We start from the raw sequence: 20,543 nt of genomic DNA, 5'->3' as shown, positions 1-20,543 counted from the left end.
CATCTCATGCCTCCTGGAGTCTCTGGGCCACCTGTGATGGTCATAAGTTGCTCATGGGCTTTCGATGCCAGAAACTGCCTTTCCTGGCCTTGCACTATACACCATTACAGTGGCAATTACTGGCCACACTGGGCTTTTCCAGAAATAGAGGGTCTCACAGACTTTGAGGCTGTGACCCTCTGTACCCAGCTTCTGTAATGCCTTGTAATACATTGGAGCAGCACCCCCATGAATTTGGCGTGGCTATGAGACCTCTTTGCAACAGGATGGAGTCAAGCTTGGGCCTTCTGGCATATTCTATCTGTAGAAGGTGGTGGCCTCCTGTACCATCAGTCCTTTGCCAAAAACCATGGTGCTAGGGGAAGTCATCCCTTTCCTACAGTCCTTGGCTACCTGGAGAGACCCCTGGGATCAACTGAATGAACAGCAATAGAAGGCCATACACTTTACCAATGATGTTGCCACAATTACACATGATAGAGCTCAGTGGAGACTTATTGCTTTTAATTCCTTAACCAAGATGTCCCTGATAAAGAACAGAACCCAAGGGTCAGCACAATGGGCACACTCCAGGCATTCACCTTGGCAATGGATGCCCTGGTCATTTGGCCTCATACGTATATTTTTACAACTCTTAGGCCATTGCCTAAGAGTTGCACTTTAAAGAACTCTGTGAATCTCTTGTTTCACAGATACCCAAATATAAATATATAAACCAAAATAACAGATTTCTCTACATATCCTAAGGCCATAATACAAGGCCTCAACAGGACATTCCTCATCTCATTTGGAGTTCGAGACACTAGATTGTTACCAAGGCACTCATCTTATGTCTCAGAATGCACAGTGGAATCTTGAAGAAGGCTTTCCATTCAAATGCAGCCTCCCCAGAGGCCTCCGGTAGTCAGCCCCAGGCAGCTAGTTTAATTGATAAGCCTAATGGGTTTTCAAAGAACTATTTAAGTCACAAGGAGACAAATGTCCCTATACTTACTTGATGTCACCACTGCCACAAGCATTGATTAGCCTCAATTCACACCCCCCGGGAACACCCACTCTCTATATCAATGTCACACAGGTCTCTCAAATGCCTTTACTGGTTATATATGGAGACATACCTAAAGTTCATGTTTTTGGCAACCACCTCAAGATGTGCCCCTCTCCCCTTGGTTAGGTGCCTACTTTGCTTCCTAGGAAGGCACTTCTCCTAATCCCTAAAAGTCTCAGTTATCATCAAGATTTAAACTGATGTCAAAGCATCAAGTGATCAATTGTAGCATAAAGCCAAAAATTAAGGCTTGATATCTAATAAAATAGGTCTCTAATGGCCTAACTACAAGTTCTCCTTCCCACTCTACTCCCACTGGTCAGGTACCCTAGACAAACCACCATCCTTACCAAGAGGACCAGGCACAGTTTCTGTTTATCCATGAGTAGCAGGTTTTTTTCCCTGTTTGTCTGCCAAATCAAACAAGTGAATCACATCATTCCACAACAACTGGGAACACCCTACCCTCTTAATTCTCCAAAGCCTACTTCCTACAGCCCTGGTTGTTCACTCTGCTCTTGAGTGCAACTCCTCTGTGGCCCAGCAAGGTGTTCTGTGTCCTCCTCCCTCAGGCCATCAGTAGACGTGACTAATAACCTGCTGTTGATCTTATCTCTTCTGAGTCAGGTGGTGTTTAGCGCTCCTTCACCAACAGGGTAAATAGGAGGTGACTAAGACACACTACCACTAATAACATGTTGCTCTCTTTCATGAAAGGGAGCCTAAAGTGTAGAGAAAAGGCATCAGGTTCACACATATCCTGTGTCCATGCTGACCGTCACTGAGCTGCAATGTGTCCAGTTACATCAGTGTGTGCAGGGATCCACTGCTATTGTGTCAGGTATAACTATTACCTCAGGTAGAGATATGTGCATCTGCATCCTCTTTATTCCATCTCTGGACTTTAAGGTTGATGGTCTACTTAAACTATTCTATGCCCTCCATGAGGTCCATGAAATCACTTTAGAGGCTCGCTCGTCTGAGGTCCTGGGAACCCTGTCAGGTGGCAATCAGGCCCATCTGCCTGGGCACTTCTCTTGACCATTGCTTGTCTACCTTTCCAGTGTCAGAGAATATACGGAGAGAGCTTTATGATGCCCAGAGTTTCCCTGGGAAGTGAGGCATAGTCATCTCTACACTTGGATTTTCATTAAAATTCTTAATGTTCAATCTGCCTTCTGTTCAACCTAGTGAGCTGGAGTCCTGGCCACCTTCACAGAGACTTGAATAATGACTAGGGTCTCATTACATCCTGAATTCTTCTCCACTAGCTAGTCAATGACTCATTTCCCTTCCCAGAAACATGAAAACTTTTACATCACCATATAGTCATTCCCACTCTATGGTTTGTTCTCAGTTCTTCAGTTTCAGATAGCTCAAAAAATCTTTGCTTTCAAAAAGTCAGGCTATTGTCATACATATGCTGATTTTCAAGACCATGGCTCTTTGTTTGGATTTTAAAAAACAGAAACTTAAGTGATCACTTGTTCTAGATTAAGTGCATCATCCCTCAGTGAACAGCCTTTACAGAGTATTAAAGGAAGTATAAAGGAGAAAAGAAATATCAGTTGATAATTAAAAATGTTATCAATCATACACAGGTAGAACAGCTACTTTTAATTGGGCCCTTAGCTAGGTAGTGGGTTTTTATTATTATATATATTGTACATGGCTTTATATATAATATTTTATTTAATCTTATCCACAGGTGTCAGAGATAGAGGGAGAGAAGAGAGACGAGAGAGAGATTCCCTATAATTCAAAACAACCAACTGAAATAGAGTCTTTTAGATATTAAGAAATTTGCCCTAAGATAGCATTTAAGCCCTGTCACATAGGATTCCAAAATATGGATTTTTAAAAATTTCACTATATTGCCTTTCTCTAGACTCATAGGCCCTTATAAATTTAGAAGAGATAAGACTAAAATAACTTTATAAAGTCATAAAGAAGTCACCTAAAAGTCACCTAGTACAGCCATCTAAAATATGCCTGAATCGTTTCAACAAGAATATTTTTCTTCTTTGAACCACATATTCACCCTAGTGTTTCACCAAACCCAAAATATTGTTTCAGTAATTGATCTGATATGAAAACTTTAATTCATTTCTGAATCTTAAAAAAGATTATACAATTGAATAATGTGCATAATTTTTAAAAAAATTTTTTTGTTCTCTATACCTATTATTGTGTAATACATATACAATATAATCATATATATATATATGATATATGTAATCCATGAACACACACACATTTAGATGTAATAAAATTCTTCCACAGAATAAAATAGAAACAAATACTTCTCTCATTGGTGGTATAACCCTATCTAATATAATTTAAATCTTTTGTTGTTTTTAAAGTGTGTTAGTCTTGCCTCTTAGCTTATCTGTCATATCACAACAATTGGCAGAATTCATTAAAAATATTGAGGTCAATATAAATTTTTGTTTAATAACCCTACATTTTTTAGTTTAATTTTAGATCTTTTAATGCACTTAATCTTTGTAGCTTTTTTGTTAAAATATGAAAATAAGTTTGCATTTCATGGAAGGGTATTTTCTGGTTACAAAGGAGAGAAGGCCCCAAAGAAGGCAGCAAAGGAACCCTCCACTGTATTAGATTCTCTCAGGGTAATTGACAGCTGACTGCACTCTATTTACCAGTCCTTTTAGTTATTTCTGTACAGTAAGGCAAATCAATATGTGTCTTACTGTCAAATCCAGGACTTTCCCCTTGAAAGCTTTAATTAAGATTTGTGACCTTCTCCCAGCTATGCACACCTCGACCTGAATATCCTTTTAGCTCAGTAGCTGTTCAATGATCAGGCACTCTGCTCCATCCATCTGCTCTAACAGTGACCTCCTTCAAATTTTTTTTATGAGCTTTGGATATTTTCTTTTTATAGCTTTGCCAACATAATCATATTACATCCTGACACCAGGCAGTGTAAATTATTTCCCCTTTTTTCTTCTGCACCACACCACAAAGAACCAGATTTTTCACTTTAACACTTGATTAAATTGTGAAAAGGAGAAGAAAAAAAATTGAGAAAATTTCACCTCACCTGTGTCAGCTTGGAGACTTAAAATGTGAATTTAAAGCAATACTAACTTCCAAGCTACGTACTCCACCCTAGAGTACTGAAGTTTCAGAAAACCTTGAAGCCTTGTGTTTTGGGGTCTGCTGGACCCTGAAATTAATTATACATCACAGGGTACAGAAGATAGAATGTTCTGACATTTTCAGAAGCCCCAGTTACAGCTGCGGAAATTTTAAAAAACAATGCAGATATGCATTGGTTCTTGTCTTGTTTTTATGCACTTGCATGTAAATGCAAATTCTTTATCCTCAGCAAATCCTCTATGGAACATGGAGAGAAAGCAGAGGTGCCTACCTTCTCTTAACTTGAATAGTCTTTATAATTTAAAATATTGTTAATTGCCAAGATTAAAATTCAAAAATTGTTTCCTAGTAACTTATAAATCAGAAGACTTTATGTAGTCTGAAACATAATGTTTCTTTGATGTATTTTTAATCTAAAATAAGGTAACCCAGATGAGGCATAGACCATGATGGCTGAAGAGAAACCTCTACCTATTGTCCCCCTGACAGAAACAAGAATTTAATTTAACAACTATCTACACCTTTTTAAGAACCAAAAATCAGGTACTAGCTCAACCACAGTGGAGTAGAGCACCAGGCAGCCTTGTGGGGTCCCTAGTTCTAGGCCTTGGCTCTTGCATGGCATTTCTGGACCTGCCAAGGGCCAGATGGGAGCCCACTGCCCTGAAGGGTGAATCCCAGGCCTGGAAGCATTCACCACAAGCAGACTGAAGAGCTCTTAGGCAAGTAGTGAAAATAAGCAATGGTCTGGAACTAGTCCCCGTGGGGCTGTGGTGGTGGTGGCCACGGAGAGAGATTCCTCTGTCTGTGGAAAGGAGGGGAAGGTGGGAAAGACTTTGTCTCATGGTTTGAGTGCCAGCTTAGCTGCAGTAGAATAGAGAAACAGATAGATTCCTGAGGTTTTGACTCCAGTCTCTGGCTCCCATTTGACATCTCTGAATTCACTCAGTGTGCCAGGGAATTCACTGCCCTGAAGGAAGGACACAGGTCTGACTGGCTTTGCTACCTGCTGTTCATAGAGCCCTAGGGTCTTGAGCAAACATAGGCTATAGACAGGGGGTGGTTACAGCGGGCCTTGGGCAAGACCCAATGCAATGCTGGCTTCAGATCTGACCCAGAGCAGTCCCAGCAGTGGTGGTCACAGGGGTGCTTGTATCACCCTACTTCCAGCTCCAGGCAACTCAGCACAGACAGGGAGACTCTGTTTGTTTGGGGGAAAGTAAAGCAAGAGAGCAAGAGTCTCTACCTGGTCCAGAGTATTCTTCTGGATCTTATTGAACACCACAAACGTGGTACCTCTACAAGCCTACAAGAACCACAGTGTTACTGGGCTTAGGGTACCCTGTAATGTGGATATGCCTTAGATCACAATACCCAAATCCTTTCAAATACCTGAAAAGGCTTACCAAGAAGGACAAGTAAAAACCAGACCAGACTGAGAAGACCACAGTAAATACCTAACTCTTCAAGGCCCCAACACCAATGAACATCCACAAGCATCAAAAACATTCAGAAAACATGGCCTCACCAAACGAACTAAATAAGGCACCAGGGACCAATCCTGGGGAAACAGAGATATGTGATCTTTCAGACAGAGAATTCAAAATAGCTGTTTTGGGGAAAGTTAAAAAAAAATAGATAAAAATAAAAAAAACCAAGATAACACAGGGAAAGAATTCAGCATTCTATCAGATAAATGTAACAAAGAGATTGAAATAATTAAGAAGAATCAAGCAGAAATTCTGGAGGTGAAAAATAAAATTGCCATATTGAAGAATTCATCAGAGTCTCTTAATAGCAGAATTGACAAAGCAGAGAAAGAATTAGTGACCTTGAAGACAGGTTATCTGAAAATACAGTCAGAGCAGACAAAAGAAAAAAGAATAAAAAGGAATAAAGCACTCATACAAGATCTAGAAAATACCCTCAAAAAGGCAAATGTAAGAGTTATTGGCCTTAAAGAGTAGCTAGAGAAAGATATAGGGGTAGATAATTTATTCAAAAAGATAATAATGGAAAATTTCTTAAACCTAGACAAAAATATCAATATCTAAATACAGGAAGGTTACACAATACCAAGAATATTTAACAGAAAGAAGACTACCTTAAGGCATTTAATAATCAAACTCCCAACGATCAAGGATAAAGAAAGAACCCTAAAAACAGCAAGAGAAAAGAAACAAATAACATATAATGGAGCTCCAATATGTCTGGCAGCAGAGTTTTCAGTGAAAATTTAGGACTGGGAGAGAGTGGCATGATGTATTTAAAGTGCTAAAGGAAAAAAACCTTTTACCCCAAAATAGTATATTTGGCAAAAAAAAAAAAAAAAAAAAAAAAAAAAAAAAGTCCTTCAAGCACGAAGGAGAAATAAGGACATTCCCAGACAAACAAAAGCTGAAGGATTTCATCAACACCAGACTTGTCTTACAAGAAATACTGAAGGGAGTTCTTCAATCAGAAGAAAAAAAAAAAAAAAGTGTTAATGAGCAAGAAGAAATCACCTGAAAGTACAAAACTCACTGGTACTAAAAAGCACACAGAAAAATACAGCATACTATAACACTGAAATTGTGGTGTGTAAATTATTGCTATATTAAGTAGAAAGACTAAAAGGTGAACCAATCAAAAATAATAACTGAGACAACCTTTCAAGACATAGCATATTAAGATATAAATAGAAACATCAAAAACTTAAAAAGCAGAGAGATAAAGTATGGAGTTTTTATTAGTTTTCTTTTTGCTTGTTTGTTTGTTTATGCAATTCATGTTAGGCTATCATCAGTTTAACATAATGGGTTATGAGATAGTATTTGCAATACTCATGGTAACCTGAAATCAAAAAACACAACAAATACACACACAAAAAAAGTAAGAAATTAAATTATGCCACCAGAGAAAATCATCTTCACTAAAGGGAAGACAGGAAAGAAGAAAAGACCACAAAACAACTAGAAAACAGTTAAATGGCAAGAGTAGTCCTTACTTATCAATAGTAACATTTAATGTAAATGGGCTAAATTCTCCAATAAAAAGACACAGAGTGGCTGAATGGATTAAAAAAAAAAGAAAAGGAAAGAAAGACCCAATGATCTGTTGCCTATAAGAATCACACTTCACCTATAAAGACACAAATAGACAGAAAATAAAGGATGGAGAAAGATATTCTATGCTAATGGAAGCCAAAAAAGAGCAGAAATAGCCATACTTATATCAAACAAAATGTACTTCAAGATAAAAACTATAGAAAGAGACAAAGGTCATTATATAATGATAAAGGGGTCTATTGAGCAAGAGGATATAACAGTTGTAAATATATATGTATCCAACACTAGAGCATCTAGATATATAAAGCAAATATTATTAGAGCTAAAGAGAGAGATAGACTCCCAGCATAATAATAGCTGGAGACTTCTTCAACACCCCACTTGCAGCATTGGACAGATCTGCCAGACAGAAAATCAACAAAGAAACATTGGACTTAATCTGCATTAAGTCAGGTGAACCTGATAAATATTTACAGAACATTTTATCCAACAGCTGCAGAAGACACATTGTTCTCCTCAACAGCCTGCACATTCTCAAGAATAGACCATATGTTAGGCCACAGAACAAGTCTTAAAACATTTTAAAAACTGAAATAATATCAAGCATCTTCTCTGACTACCGTGGTATAAAACTAGAAATCAGGAGGAATTTTGGAACCTATACAAACACATGGAAATTAAACAATATGCTCCCAAATGACCAGTAGATCAATGGAGAAAGTAAGAAGGAAATTGAAAAATGTCTTGAAACAAATGATAATGGAAACACAACTTACCAAAACTTATGGAATTCACGAAAGCAGTACTAAGAGGGAAGTTAATAGCAATAAGCACCTACATCAAAAAAGAATAAAATTTCAAGTAATCAACTTAATGATGCATATTAAAGAACTAGAAAAGCAAGAGAAAACTGAACCCAAAATTAGTAGAAGAAAAGAAATAATAAACATCAGAGCAGAAGTAAATGGAATTGAAATGAAAAAACAACACAAAAGGTCAATAAAATGAAAATTCGGTTTTTAGAAAAATAACTGAAATTGACAAACCTTTAGCTAGACTAAGAAAAAAAGAGAGAAGACCCAAATAAATAGAATTAGAGATAAAAAAAGGAGACGTTACAACCAATACCACAGAAATTGAAAGGATCATTAGTGGCTACTGTAAGTAACTATATGGAATAAATTGGAAAATCTAGAAGAAATGGATAAATTTCTAGACATGCAATCTATCATACAATGTATCAAGATTGAACCATGAAGAAATACAAAACTTGAACAGACCAATAACAAGTAACAAGACCGAAGCCATAACAAAATGTCTCCCAGTAAAGTAAAGCCTGAGACCCAATGACTTCACTGCTAAATTCTACTAAACATTTGAAGAACTAATACCAGTCCTACTCAAAGTATTCCAAAAAACAGTAGAAAAGAATACAATTGAATTCATGGAGACAGAGAGCAGATGGATGGTTAGCAGAGGCTGAGAAGAGGATCGTGGGGTAGCGGTAGGGTGGTGGTAAGGGATGGTTAATGGGTACAAAAAAATATAGAAAGAATAAGACCTAGTATTTGATAGCACAACAGGATGACTACAGTCAATAATAATTTAATTTTATATTTTACACTAAAAGAGTGTAATCAGATTGTTTTTAACACAAAGGATAAACATTTGAGGTGATGGATGCCCCATTTACCCTGACGTATGCCTATAGCAAAATATCTCATATTCTCCATAAATATATACAACTAGTATGTACTCACAAAAATTAAAAATAAAAAGTCAATAAAAACTCATTAATTAATTAAGTAATTTTAAATTTTAAAAAGCTAGTCCAGTTACAGCAGAAATTTTCCTTGAGCATTTCTTTTATTTCATAGGCAGTTGTCCAACTAAGGCCAAATAGAATGGGCATTTTGCTGCTGTGTTTATGCATGATGTAAACTCGTTTGAACCTAAGATTCTCTCTTTCTTTTAATCCTTTTTTCTTTTAATCCTTTTTTCAAACTTGCCTCAAAATTTATCTGGGAAATACAAATTGGGTCATTATTATTTCTATTGCTCATATACACTGTAGTAATTATAAATGCCAATAGAATTTTTAGTTGTTTTAAAACTGTAGCTTTTTGGTATTACTTGCGCTTTGGTGCAATCACCCCCTTTAATTCATGATGATCTCATTTCTTAAATTAGAGATAGTGATAGGATCCAGTTCCTAATTTTATCACTGTCTATGACTGGTGGCAAATAACTCTCTTCATAACACATTTTCAATAACCTGTGAAGTTGAGCAGCTGGAAGAAAATTAATAAATGTGCTTTCTGAATTAAAAAAAAATACAGAAATGTTTCAATAGACTAGTTTTTAAGATTGCAACATACATTTTGCATAAGAGATTCACATGTATATCTGACCCTGACTAAAGCGTACCTTATCAAGTTTCTTTTTCTCGTTTTACAACTTAAGAGAATTGATGCAAAGCCAAATTAATCAATGCTATTAAAGGCAGTCAAGAGGAAAACAAAACAAGTGGCAATCCATGTGTAATTTGTAGATATCTGAGAATTTTGGAGCTAAAAGGAACTTGAATCATCAGCTCATTAATAAACAAAACAAAAATAAAAACAAAAAAGCAGCTCTGTGTTCAAAGATGTGTATAGGAGACCAGATTGCTGGTATGACTGATCATCTGATCAATTTGAAAATCCAGTCTAAAGCTCATGTCATTGGACTTCTAGGGCAAACTTATAAGATAATGGTGGTTTCTATAATTTTTTTCAAGAATAAACATCAGTTTCTAACATCAGATTACTAGTGGGCATGGTGGTGTGATTTGTAAAGGTAAAAGGCCCAGCCTCTGTTTGGGAGAGATGTGGAAGAAAAAGGTAGATTTTCTGATATCCTTCTTTGAGGCCTAGGTCTTTATTGTGCTTAGGGGAAAGGGTTTTTCTCCTCCCAAATTTTATTTTATTGTGATAAAAGTAACACTTAACATGAGATCTAGGTGATTAGCAAATTTTTAAGTATAGAATATAGTACTGTTGACCAAGGTCCAATGTTGTACAACAGATCTGTAAAGCTTACTCATCTTGATTTACTGAAACTTTATGCCTATTGATTAGTAACTCCCCATTTCCTTGTTCTGCCATCTCCTGGCAACCACTATCGTTCCACTCTTGGCTTCTACAAATTTGAATATTTAAAATGCTTCACGTAAGTGAGCTCATGCAGCATTTGTCTTTCTGTGACTGGCTTATTTCACTTCAAGGTTTATCCACATTGTCATACTCAATAGAATTGCCTTCTTTTTAAAGGTATAAATATACCACATTTTCTTTTTCCAATCATCTATTGATGAACAATTGGGTGTTTCCACATTTTGACAGCTGTGAATAGTGCTGTAATGAACAAGGGAGTGCTAATATCTCTTTAAAATCTTGATTTAGGCTGGGCGCGGTGGCTCAAGCCTGTAATCCCAGCACTTTGGGAGGCCGAGATGGGTGGATCACGAGGTCAGGAGATCGAGACCACCCTGGCTAACACGGTGAAACCCCATCTCTACTAAAAAATACAAAAAAAAACTAGCCGGGTGAGTTGGCGGGCGCCTGTAATCCCAGCTACTCGGGAGGCCGAGGCAGGAGAATGGCGTAAACCCGGGAGGCGGAGCTTGCAGTGAGCTGAGATCTGGCCACTGCACTCCAGCCCGGGCGACAGAGCGAGACTCCGTCTCAAAAAATAAATAAATAAATAAATAAATAAATAAATAAATAAATAAATAAAATCTTGATTTAAATTCTTTGGAATAAATATCTAGAAGTGTGATGGCTGGATCATATAATAGTCTTATTGTTAGTTTAGGGGAAAGTTTCTGATTGTAAGATCTATTAGGGAAAGACGTACATTTCTTGCCCTTGAGTCTTACTTAGAAGTCAGTCTGTGTTCTTTTAAGGCTTTATGAAAAAAACTTATTTACTACATTGGTAAAGCCATCTTGCTTGGGGTTAGATTGTTGGGGTAGAGGAGACTTGGTTAAACGAGAATTCTACTTTGGAACAATAATATTCTGAATGATAAAAGTTCCTTATTGATGTGATTTCAAAGTTGTACTCATTGAGTTCTGACATAATTTGGATATTTGTCCCCACCGAAATCTCATGTTGAATCTTCAATGCTAGAGGCAGGGCCTGGTGGAAGGTGTTTGGATCATGGGGGGTGAATTCCTTATGGCTTGGTTCTCTCTTCCTAATAGTGAGTTCCCTCAAGATCTGGTCATTTAGGAGTGTGGCACCTACCCCCCCAACTCTCTCTCACTTGCTCATCCTTTTGCCATGTGACATGACTGTTCCTCCTTTGCCTTCTACCATGATTGGAAGCTTCCTGAGGCCTCTTTAGAAGCCAAGCAGATGCCAGCACCATGCTTCCTGTATAGTCTGTAGAACTGTGAGCCAATTAAATCTCTTTTTTAAATAAATTATCCATTCTCAGGTATTTACAACAATGTAAGAACAGCCCAATATAGGCTTTGAATTCCATAATTGCCAAATTTTAATAATCATAATGTGTACTGATTTATTTATGTGCAGAGAGAACTACTGACTCGATTCCAGGGAGGCAGGACATAATTAAGTCAACCTTGCCTGTGGGAGATGAGCAGACACCCGAAACAGGTTACAAAATAAGAAAAGAGCCAGTCAACTGAGGACCCCTGTGAATGGGCCCAACTAATGAACTCTAGTAATGATGTTGAATAACCAGTTCCAGGTTTCCCATTTCTGCACTACAATTCTCTCATGTTATCCTCAAGGCTTTGGTAAAGTTTACTATGAACCACAGTCATCCTAGTAATGTCTCTGCTTTGGACAATAAAGTAAAATTGCTGAGAACAATCCCAGGAGGATATAGACCAGAGAAAACTGTAGCGGGCTCAAGAAGCTTTGGAAGACAGCAGAAGTTTGTCTTTGGAAGAGAGCAGAGAGACCAGAGCAGCAGACGAGAGGTGATGGGCAGCACCCAGGATAGATTCATAGAATCTGAGGATTGTCAGAAACACTCTGTATGGGTAATACTAAAAAATATGGTACATCCCGCAGTATAAAAGTTACAACTATATTTATTGAGGTTTTATGGCAAAATAACCCCTCAAGTTTAAAAAACCTACAGTTTTTAGATAATCTGCTGATTCAGAATATATGTAACAGACAAAAAAGCATTTTTGTTAATTAAATACTTTACATAAATTATTCTTTATAAAAAAAATCATGTACATTTAGATAATGGTAGCATTAATGTGACAGTATTTATTTAGACACAGACACATGGCTTTGTGGACTCCTCTAATAATTCTATAGAATCCTAGGAGACCAGGACCCCCACGTTGGCAAACATGGAATTGTATCATAAATCATGACCCTACTGGCCAGCCCCCTGACACAACCGTGTCCTGTAACAAGTATAATTTTACTGTCTAACTCATAAGCCTTCCTCCACCTATCTTTAACTCCCCACTTCTTCTATTTAGAATTATAGACTATTTGAGCTAAAAAAACAAACAAACAAAAAAACAAAAAACAAAAAACTTAGTGCCCTTCTAATCTATTTCTCAGGTGGTTCATAGATATTGAAAGGCTAGATAACTATGATTGTCTACATGCAGAAGACAATCCCAGAGGGCCTCAGCAATATATCTGGAAAATAGGATGTAGAAATTTCTCACGCTAGACTCTATCCCACAGTTCAATCAGTTGTTCAGTCCTGAGTTCTGGAGCGAATATTGGGCACTGATAGCACATCACCACTTGAGGGCTGTAGGCTGACACATTAGTGCATCCTTTCCTAAGCCATATCCAAGCCTCATTAGTTACATGGTGCATAGTCACATGGTAGAAAATCATTCTTGAGGGAACAATTAAGTATCACTCCCAAAAATTCTAAATCATTTTCAATGTGACTGAGATGGAAAAGCATCATTTAATTAGCAAGTGCAATAAAGTTGTGACATTTAAAGTAAATTATGACATACTTTTCTCTTTCCTTGGTACACTGAATGGTGATATATTGATCTTTATAGTTGCCATTTCCAAGTTTTAATTGTTTTTTCTTAATTAGTTAATCCAAAAAATGTCAATTAGGTAATTATCCTTTTGCTGTTTGAATCATCTTCATTTATTGAGCAAAAGAAAATTGACTTCAGAAGGAGAAATGCAATTACAATATAATACCAGGGGAAATATTATATCATTGAAGTATTATAAAACAATATTGTATATGAGCAAAACTCAGTTTATTTTATAGGTGTAAAAGAAATGTTCTTTTTCTGAATTCTAAAAAGTAATTTCCCAAACAAATGATCAAATATAAATTAGCTAATCCAAAGTCATTTTTATTCACTTATGAATGTAGTAATTCATTTGAAAAATATCTGTTGAGTGTCAATTATATGCCTGCCCAAACAGTTTTATAATTGTTTTAACGGACTCCAATGGATGAGAAAAAAATTATAAAAACTATTAACACCAATCCATATATAATTCCAAAATGTGGTAATTCTTAGATAAAAAAAAAAAAATTACAAGGTTTTATGTGAGTGTATCAGGACTTGGCTCATTGATAGTATGAACTGTATAAAGGAAGAAATGTAGTTAACTGGTATTGAAGTAGGAAAAGAGTATTTCATGCAGGAGAGACGAGCACATTTTAGGAACTGAAGGAAGGTCAGTGTGGCCAGAGCAAAGGGATGAGGGAAAGACAGACACAAGATGAAGTGGGTCAGTTAGTAGGGGCCACAGCATTTAGACATACTAAGAATCTATTCTATCCTAACAGTGACAGGAGGTCATTGAAGGATTTTAAGTGATAGTATGACAATCAAAACTGAATTTTAAAGGGTTCATTTTGGCTACAGCAAACGGAATAGATTGGAAAAGAGGAAAAATAGGTTCAAGAGATGAGTGAGGAGCAATTGCAGTGTTTCAAGTGAGGGATGGTGGGAACTCAGACATGTTGGAGTTCAGAAAGCAATGCCTCAAAGTGAAAACTTCAGAAGCAGCCTCAGAAGCAAAAGTTTTTCTTTGATCTTGGCCTGCCTTCCTGTCTGGCAGTCCCATTCTCCCCTGAGGCTTGTCATAAAAACTAGAATCCCTCTTTCCCAAGGCAGATCGCAGAAATCAGAATCCCTGTTTTTCCAAAGCCAGCCATAAAACCTAAAAATGTGACTCTAATCTTCCCTCTCCCTTTCTGTGTAAAAACTGTCCATAAACAAATTATCTAACTCATTCAACCATAGGTCTGAAGAACCCCTCCATTTCAGAGAGGGTCCTGCCCCAAATCCAGAAGGAAAGAATGCATGCTCAGAGCAGCCCAGAAGAATCTAGACTGACAGACCTTGCTGGATTTCCCCAGTCAGACTATTAGCATGAGATCATACCAGTTTTGTCTAATCATATTTCTGTACGGGAGTCCATCCTTTTTTGAACCTAAGCGTAAAAATGGAAAATTGCCCCTGTATCTTGGGGTCTTCATTCTGAAGGCTCCTGTGTATTCATGTTAAATAAATTTGTGTGCCTTTTCTCCAATTAATGAGCCTTTGTGAATTGATTTTTCAGCAAACCTTCTATAGAAAGTAGAGTTTATATGTTCTATTTAACAATCCATAAAGTCCCAAGTTATTTGTGTTCCACAATTGACCTATTTTTACAGAATTATATGTGTCAAAGGAAAAAAGAAAGCAGAGCGATATAATAGAAGGTACATGTGGTTTGGTTTAGAATCCGTTCTGAACTTTTGGCTCCTCTGCCTATTATCTAAGGGACCTTATACAAGGCACTTTGGCTCTTGAAGCCTCAGCTGCCACCTCTTTGGAGTTCACAAAAGAATACCTCTCACAACTGAGATGATGAGGTGTGACAATGTACGTGATTCTCTCAGCATGTGGAAGGCAAGTTAATATTGAAGAGCCACAGGACAAATCAGCTGATCTCATCACTTCGGCTTAGAAATACCACCTTTCTTTTGAATCGTGTTCCTCCTACTGGATTTTCCTGCAAGTGAACACCACTGTACATCCCCTAGAAACCCAGGAGACATGCGTTTCCCTCACCCTCCATGATCAAGTCATATAAACTCTAGTCTCTAAAAAGGTCTTAAAATCTGTGGATGGACTGCTTTTCTCATCCTCTTTCACGACCCAACAACACCAGCCTCTCTAACTTAGATGATCCTCTTCACTGAGTTTCCTGCCCCAGTTTTGCTGCCCTCTCATCCATTCTTGACACCAGCCAAGCAAATCTTACCATCTTAGTTCTTCAGTCGTCCCCTTACATCACGAAAAGCTCACACAATTTCTTCATATAACCTGTAACATACTTCACGAAATACACTCTGCTTACTTCCCAGGCTTCTCTCTTGCTGCTCCTCTGCTCCCCTCTGGTCCAGCACTTGAAAGAAACTACCCTCCATTCAGGACTTGTAACTCTCAGACACACTCCCTTTCACCTCCAAACACAGGCCACTGCACGTTTGTGCTTCCTCCTGGCTGGAATGCTCTTCATCCAAGGCTTCTCTTCACTTGGGCAACAACTACTGAAAACTGAAGTTTTGGCACAGATAATACCTTGTTTGGGATGCACTTTTTTTTTTCACTTGATGGTATCCTAAATATGTAGGATTGCCTGTAGGGAGTCTGACTGGATCGCCGAGAGTCACACAGGTTGGAGGCGGTGGTGTCAGAAGACACAGGCCTCCTGCCACGTGTTGCAGTGTCCCTCTTCCTCTATCATGCTGACACCAGCCTTATCTATCTGCATTGCATTTGCTGTCTTCATTAAGACTTAGATACATTATTTTCACGTGGTTTCAAAATGTTGTACATTTATATTGTGGGTTATGGTTTTGCGCCTAAAACAGACCAGCGTCACCTCCTCTCCAAAGCCTTCTTTGACTCTCCTAGTAAGTGGAAGTCATGGCTTCAGTGCTCTTGTGGCACTTGCAAACATTCCTGCAACAGTTTTCAGACTTACCTCCTTTCTCATGATGTTGTGAATGCTTTTGAAACTAGGACTATATTGGATTCATTTTACATCTCTGGTACCCAGGACTGCTCTTGGGACAGAGAAGCACTGAGTATTTGTTGAACTTAATTGCACTCCAGAGCTGAAAAATGTCCAGATTAGGGCAAGTAAAGACATGCCACAAAAAAAAAAAAAAAAAAAGGATGCAAGTATTAAAAAAAAGGGGCGGGGGAGAAACTAAGATGATGGCTCTCCCTTCTGGAGATACAGAGTTTAAGATAAGGCCTGGCTCTGACTAACATAAAGACCAAGAAGGCAGTAAAGAAAATGGTGCAACTATAGGAATAGATGTCCTGTCCAGGTGAGTACCAGCAATCCCTCAGTGACCCTCCTGCCTTTTTTCACTTAGGACAGAGAACTGGAGTTGGGAAGGAAGACGCTCTTACTTTCACAAAGCTGGACACTTAAGAGCACTTTCTATGCCTGCTCTGGAAGCCCGAAGTCAGCGCTAGAAAAGCTGGTTTCACTCACGCCTATAATCCCAGCACTTTGAGAGGCCAAGGTGGGCGGATCATGAGGTCAGGAAAACGAGACCACCCTGGCTGACACAGTGAAACCCCATCTCTACAAAAAATTAGCCAGGCGTGGTGGCGGGTGCCTGTAGTCCCAGTCACTCGGGAGACTGAGGCAGGAGAATGGCTTGAACCTGGGAGGTGGAGCTTGCAGTGAGCCAGATGAGGCCACTGCACTCCAGCCTGGGCGACAGAGAGAGACTCCATTTAAAAAAAAAAAAGAAAGAAAAAAAGAAAGAAAGAAAGAAAAGCTGGTTTCACAAGTATTACAGGTTCCTGGCAGAATTAGAGTCATTCAATTGTGATAGAAATAAAACCAAGCTTGGGGCAAGAATTCAACTGTTACTTCTGGTCTTCTCCTGGGGCCTTGGGCAAATCTCTGAGTTTAATTCCCTCCTTCATTCAATTGTGATAGAAATGAAACCAAGCTTGGGGCAAGAATTCAACTGTTAGTCCTGGTCTTCTCCTGGGGCCTTGGGCAAATCTCTGAGTTTAATTCCCTCCTTCGCAAAATAAGCGGTTTGAACTAGATGATCTCCAACAGCCTTTTCTGGTTCAGGAAATCTGCAATTTATGGGCTTGACATACGATTTACTTAAAGCAGCTACATAGCCAAGGTTGAGAAAACAGTCAATCTCAATGTATGCACTGCAGACACCCAAACTCATCCTTTTCATTCTTTACTTGATCTGCACTAGCAGAAGCACACAAGCCTGACCACATCCCCTCATCCATATATGGTAAGCAGCACAGCCAAAACCTTCTTCAACCAAAAGATAGTGATGCAGTGAGGTTGTAAAGCAGGAGTTTTCAAAGTATTATAATCAACTAGGCAGTTGTTTTAAAAAAACAAGTTCCTAGGCCTTGCTTCGGACGTGCTGCTAAATCAGGATCTCCAAGATAAAACCCTAGAAATGTGTATTTTTTTACAAAGTTCCCCTTCAATTTTGATTTGGGGATCATTTTTAAAGGAAAAATTTGTATTTCCCAAAGATTAGCTTATGAATTACTTTCATAAGAATTATGAAAGATACTTGTTAATAGCTGGAAGTGTGGCCAACAATCTGCATTATAGTAATTCTTCCAGTGACTTTATAAATACCAATATCATCCATAACTTAGCATTTATACACTTACAAATGAAATCTTTACAAGGACAAAACCTCAGGATCTATAAAACAATGTAGTAAAGATAGGCAATCACGGTTACAGTATAGGTTAATGTCATCGGGAATATTTATATTGTATTTTTCATTTCATTTAAGCTCCAAGACAATCCTGTGATATCAGAATTGTTACCCTCATTTTACTGACAAACTGAAGTGTTAGGAAGTTCAGGCAACTTACCTGGAATCACAAGATTAATAAATGTATATAATGAAACTGAAAATTAATGCCACACAGCTATGAAACAGCCTATATTGCTGCAAAATGTGTAATTAAACATTTAATACACCTTTTCATTAAACAATTGCTGAGGTCTTATCCAATGAAGCAAGATAGAATTATATTTCACTACCTGTCGGTCAGTGTTATTAACTACAACGCAAATGTTAATGTCATATAATAATAGATTAACCAAGATAAAGTGACTGTTAACTACTAAGCAGCAATGTTTCAGTGATATCCTGGAATCATAAAATGATCTAAGGTAGTCATCATTTTAGTCAACAACCCTCAAACACAAATATTTATAGTTGAGAAGCCCAGAATTATGCTGTTCAAGATCTCATACAGCTAGTGAGGAGCCTACTCAGCTCCAGACCTTAGTTGCATGACTTTGCTTTACTGATCTTCTTTACACTTGGGCCATGGGCTGGGTACCAATCCATGGCCTGTTCGGAACTGGGCCGCACAGCAGGAGGTGAGTGACAGGTGAGCAAGCAAAGCTTCATCTGTATTTCCAGCCACACCACATCACTCACATAACCACTTGAGCTCCGCCTCCTGTCAGACCAGTGGCAGCATTAGATTCTCATAGGAGCATGAGCCCTATTGTGAACTCTGCATGCGAGGGATCTAGGTTGTATACTTCTTATGAGAATCTAATGCCTGATGATCTGTCACTGTTTCCCATCACCTGAGATGGGACCATCTAGTTGCAGGAAAACAAGCTCAGGGCTCCCACTGATACTACATACATTACGATGAATTGTATAATTATTTCATTATGTATTACAATGTAATAATAATATAAATAAAGTGTGCTTTACACTATCAACTCTGTGTTCTTAAATTCAATATGCTGGTGATTTGCTTTAGTGCTATAATAAAACTTCATTAGACATGATTTTTGTTTTCAGGGAATAAAACTTTTTTTTCACTTACTGGTTCTTCTAAATTTATTTAATAAAATATTTGTGAAAATGTGTGCTTATCTTGAACTCTGGTAAATTAAAACAGAAAAAGTCTCCCAGATTCCTCATTCTTGAGTTGATCAGTTTTGGTTATAGGACAATAATAGGTCTTTCATAACTATGATGAAACTGTATGGACCTTAGTATTAGAAGACCTAGCTTTGATTTTTTAAAAAATTTCACCAAAAATCGTCATAGAAAAGCTATATTAACTTTAACAGAATACTATATCTTCCCTTTCCTTTGGACCTAACTTTTTCTCTTCCTTCTCATTGATGTGACAAACTCTCTAAAATATGTGGACACACATGTATTTTCACAAAAGGAAAAATGATAATGAAAAAGATATCGTCAAAGAGAAATGTCCAAAGAATAAACCAAATATTTATGAGCTGCAGATGGACTTGGTGAAGGTTTTCTAATTGAGGCTTTGGTTTATTTATTTTGTTGTTTGAGGAGTGGTACAGTTTTGCATATGCATTACTCTCATCAAATTTTACATGACACTTCAGACTAAATATCCGTTTCCTGTCAAGTGTTTTATGGTAGGAGCCATTTCTTTCACAAAATCAATATATAATTTCCTAAATAAAGAAAAGGATACTTACAAATCTCTGATTAAAATATGTTGTTATTTCTGAGACAGGTTTAAAAATTCTGATACACTTTCTTTCCTGCAAATTAAAAAAAAAAAAAAAAAAAGATGAAAAGCCAGAAAAGGTGGCAATTCAGTTAATTAATCAAATTTTAATTACTTTTGGCTTTTTAAAATATTTAGTTAAAACTGGTTAGCATCACGACTTGCCCGACTTTCTTGAGAAAAGCCGAACCTCTAATTCAATCATAAAATTTTCTATTAAAAGTCAAAAGGACCTTATTTCAAATAACAGTTACTAGTTCCCAGGATTATCAGTGGATGATTGCTGCATTGATGCTGTTAGGGATCACTGTCCAGTTGAGAAATCGTCATGTAAAAACAACTGATCATTACAGGAAACATTTATAGCCACATAAAAATGATTGTAGGACAATATTTGGCATGATATCACCTTTGGAAGTTTGTAGAAACACATCAAACTTTGAGAACATAATTGTAGAGAATCTTCTGCACCCTTCATAAGTGTTCTAAGGCATTGTACCAATATTCCCAGTACCCACATAAGGATCATGTCAAAGAAATCGAACCATATTGCTCTTGGAAATCAAAGTGAACTACCTATATATAATTCCTATTCACAGAATAGGCCTTATATTTGAGGACTTAGCATCTGGCATAAGAAGGGTGAAAAATAATGGGAGTATGAACCATTGGTACACACATTAGCCACTCATAGCAATAAGGCACTTTGCAAATTCCCTTCACCACACTCTTAGTGCCTTCATTCAGCCTA

General features: G+C 37.6%; 1 protein-coding gene across 5 annotated transcripts in view; it reads right to left on the bottom strand.

The window, feature by feature from the left end:
* Nucleotides 1-20,543, bottom strand: part of PKIB (cAMP-dependent protein kinase inhibitor beta) — a 248,067-nt gene that overhangs the window by 28,545 nt on the left and 198,979 nt on the right. For 4 of the 5 annotated variants that reach the window (XM_025381400.1, XM_025381403.1, XM_025381402.1 and 1 more), the window contains one exon: nucleotides 19,761-19,826. The exons of the other annotated variant lie outside the window; for it this stretch is intronic. In XM_025381400.1, coding sequence (XP_025237185.1) covers nucleotides 19,761-19,826 — 66 coding nt within the window. The remainder of the gene's footprint in view (nucleotides 1-19,760; nucleotides 19,827-20,543) is intronic. 5 annotated transcript variants of the gene reach the window in all.

Source organism: Theropithecus gelada, chromosome 4, assembly GCF_003255815.1.
Source record: "Theropithecus gelada isolate Dixy chromosome 4, Tgel_1.0, whole genome shotgun sequence".
NCBI classification, from domain to species: Eukaryota; Metazoa; Chordata; class Mammalia; order Primates; family Cercopithecidae; genus Theropithecus; species Theropithecus gelada.
Note: the sequence above shows the minus strand (reverse complement) of the source record. Positions and strands in the feature narration are given on the sequence as shown.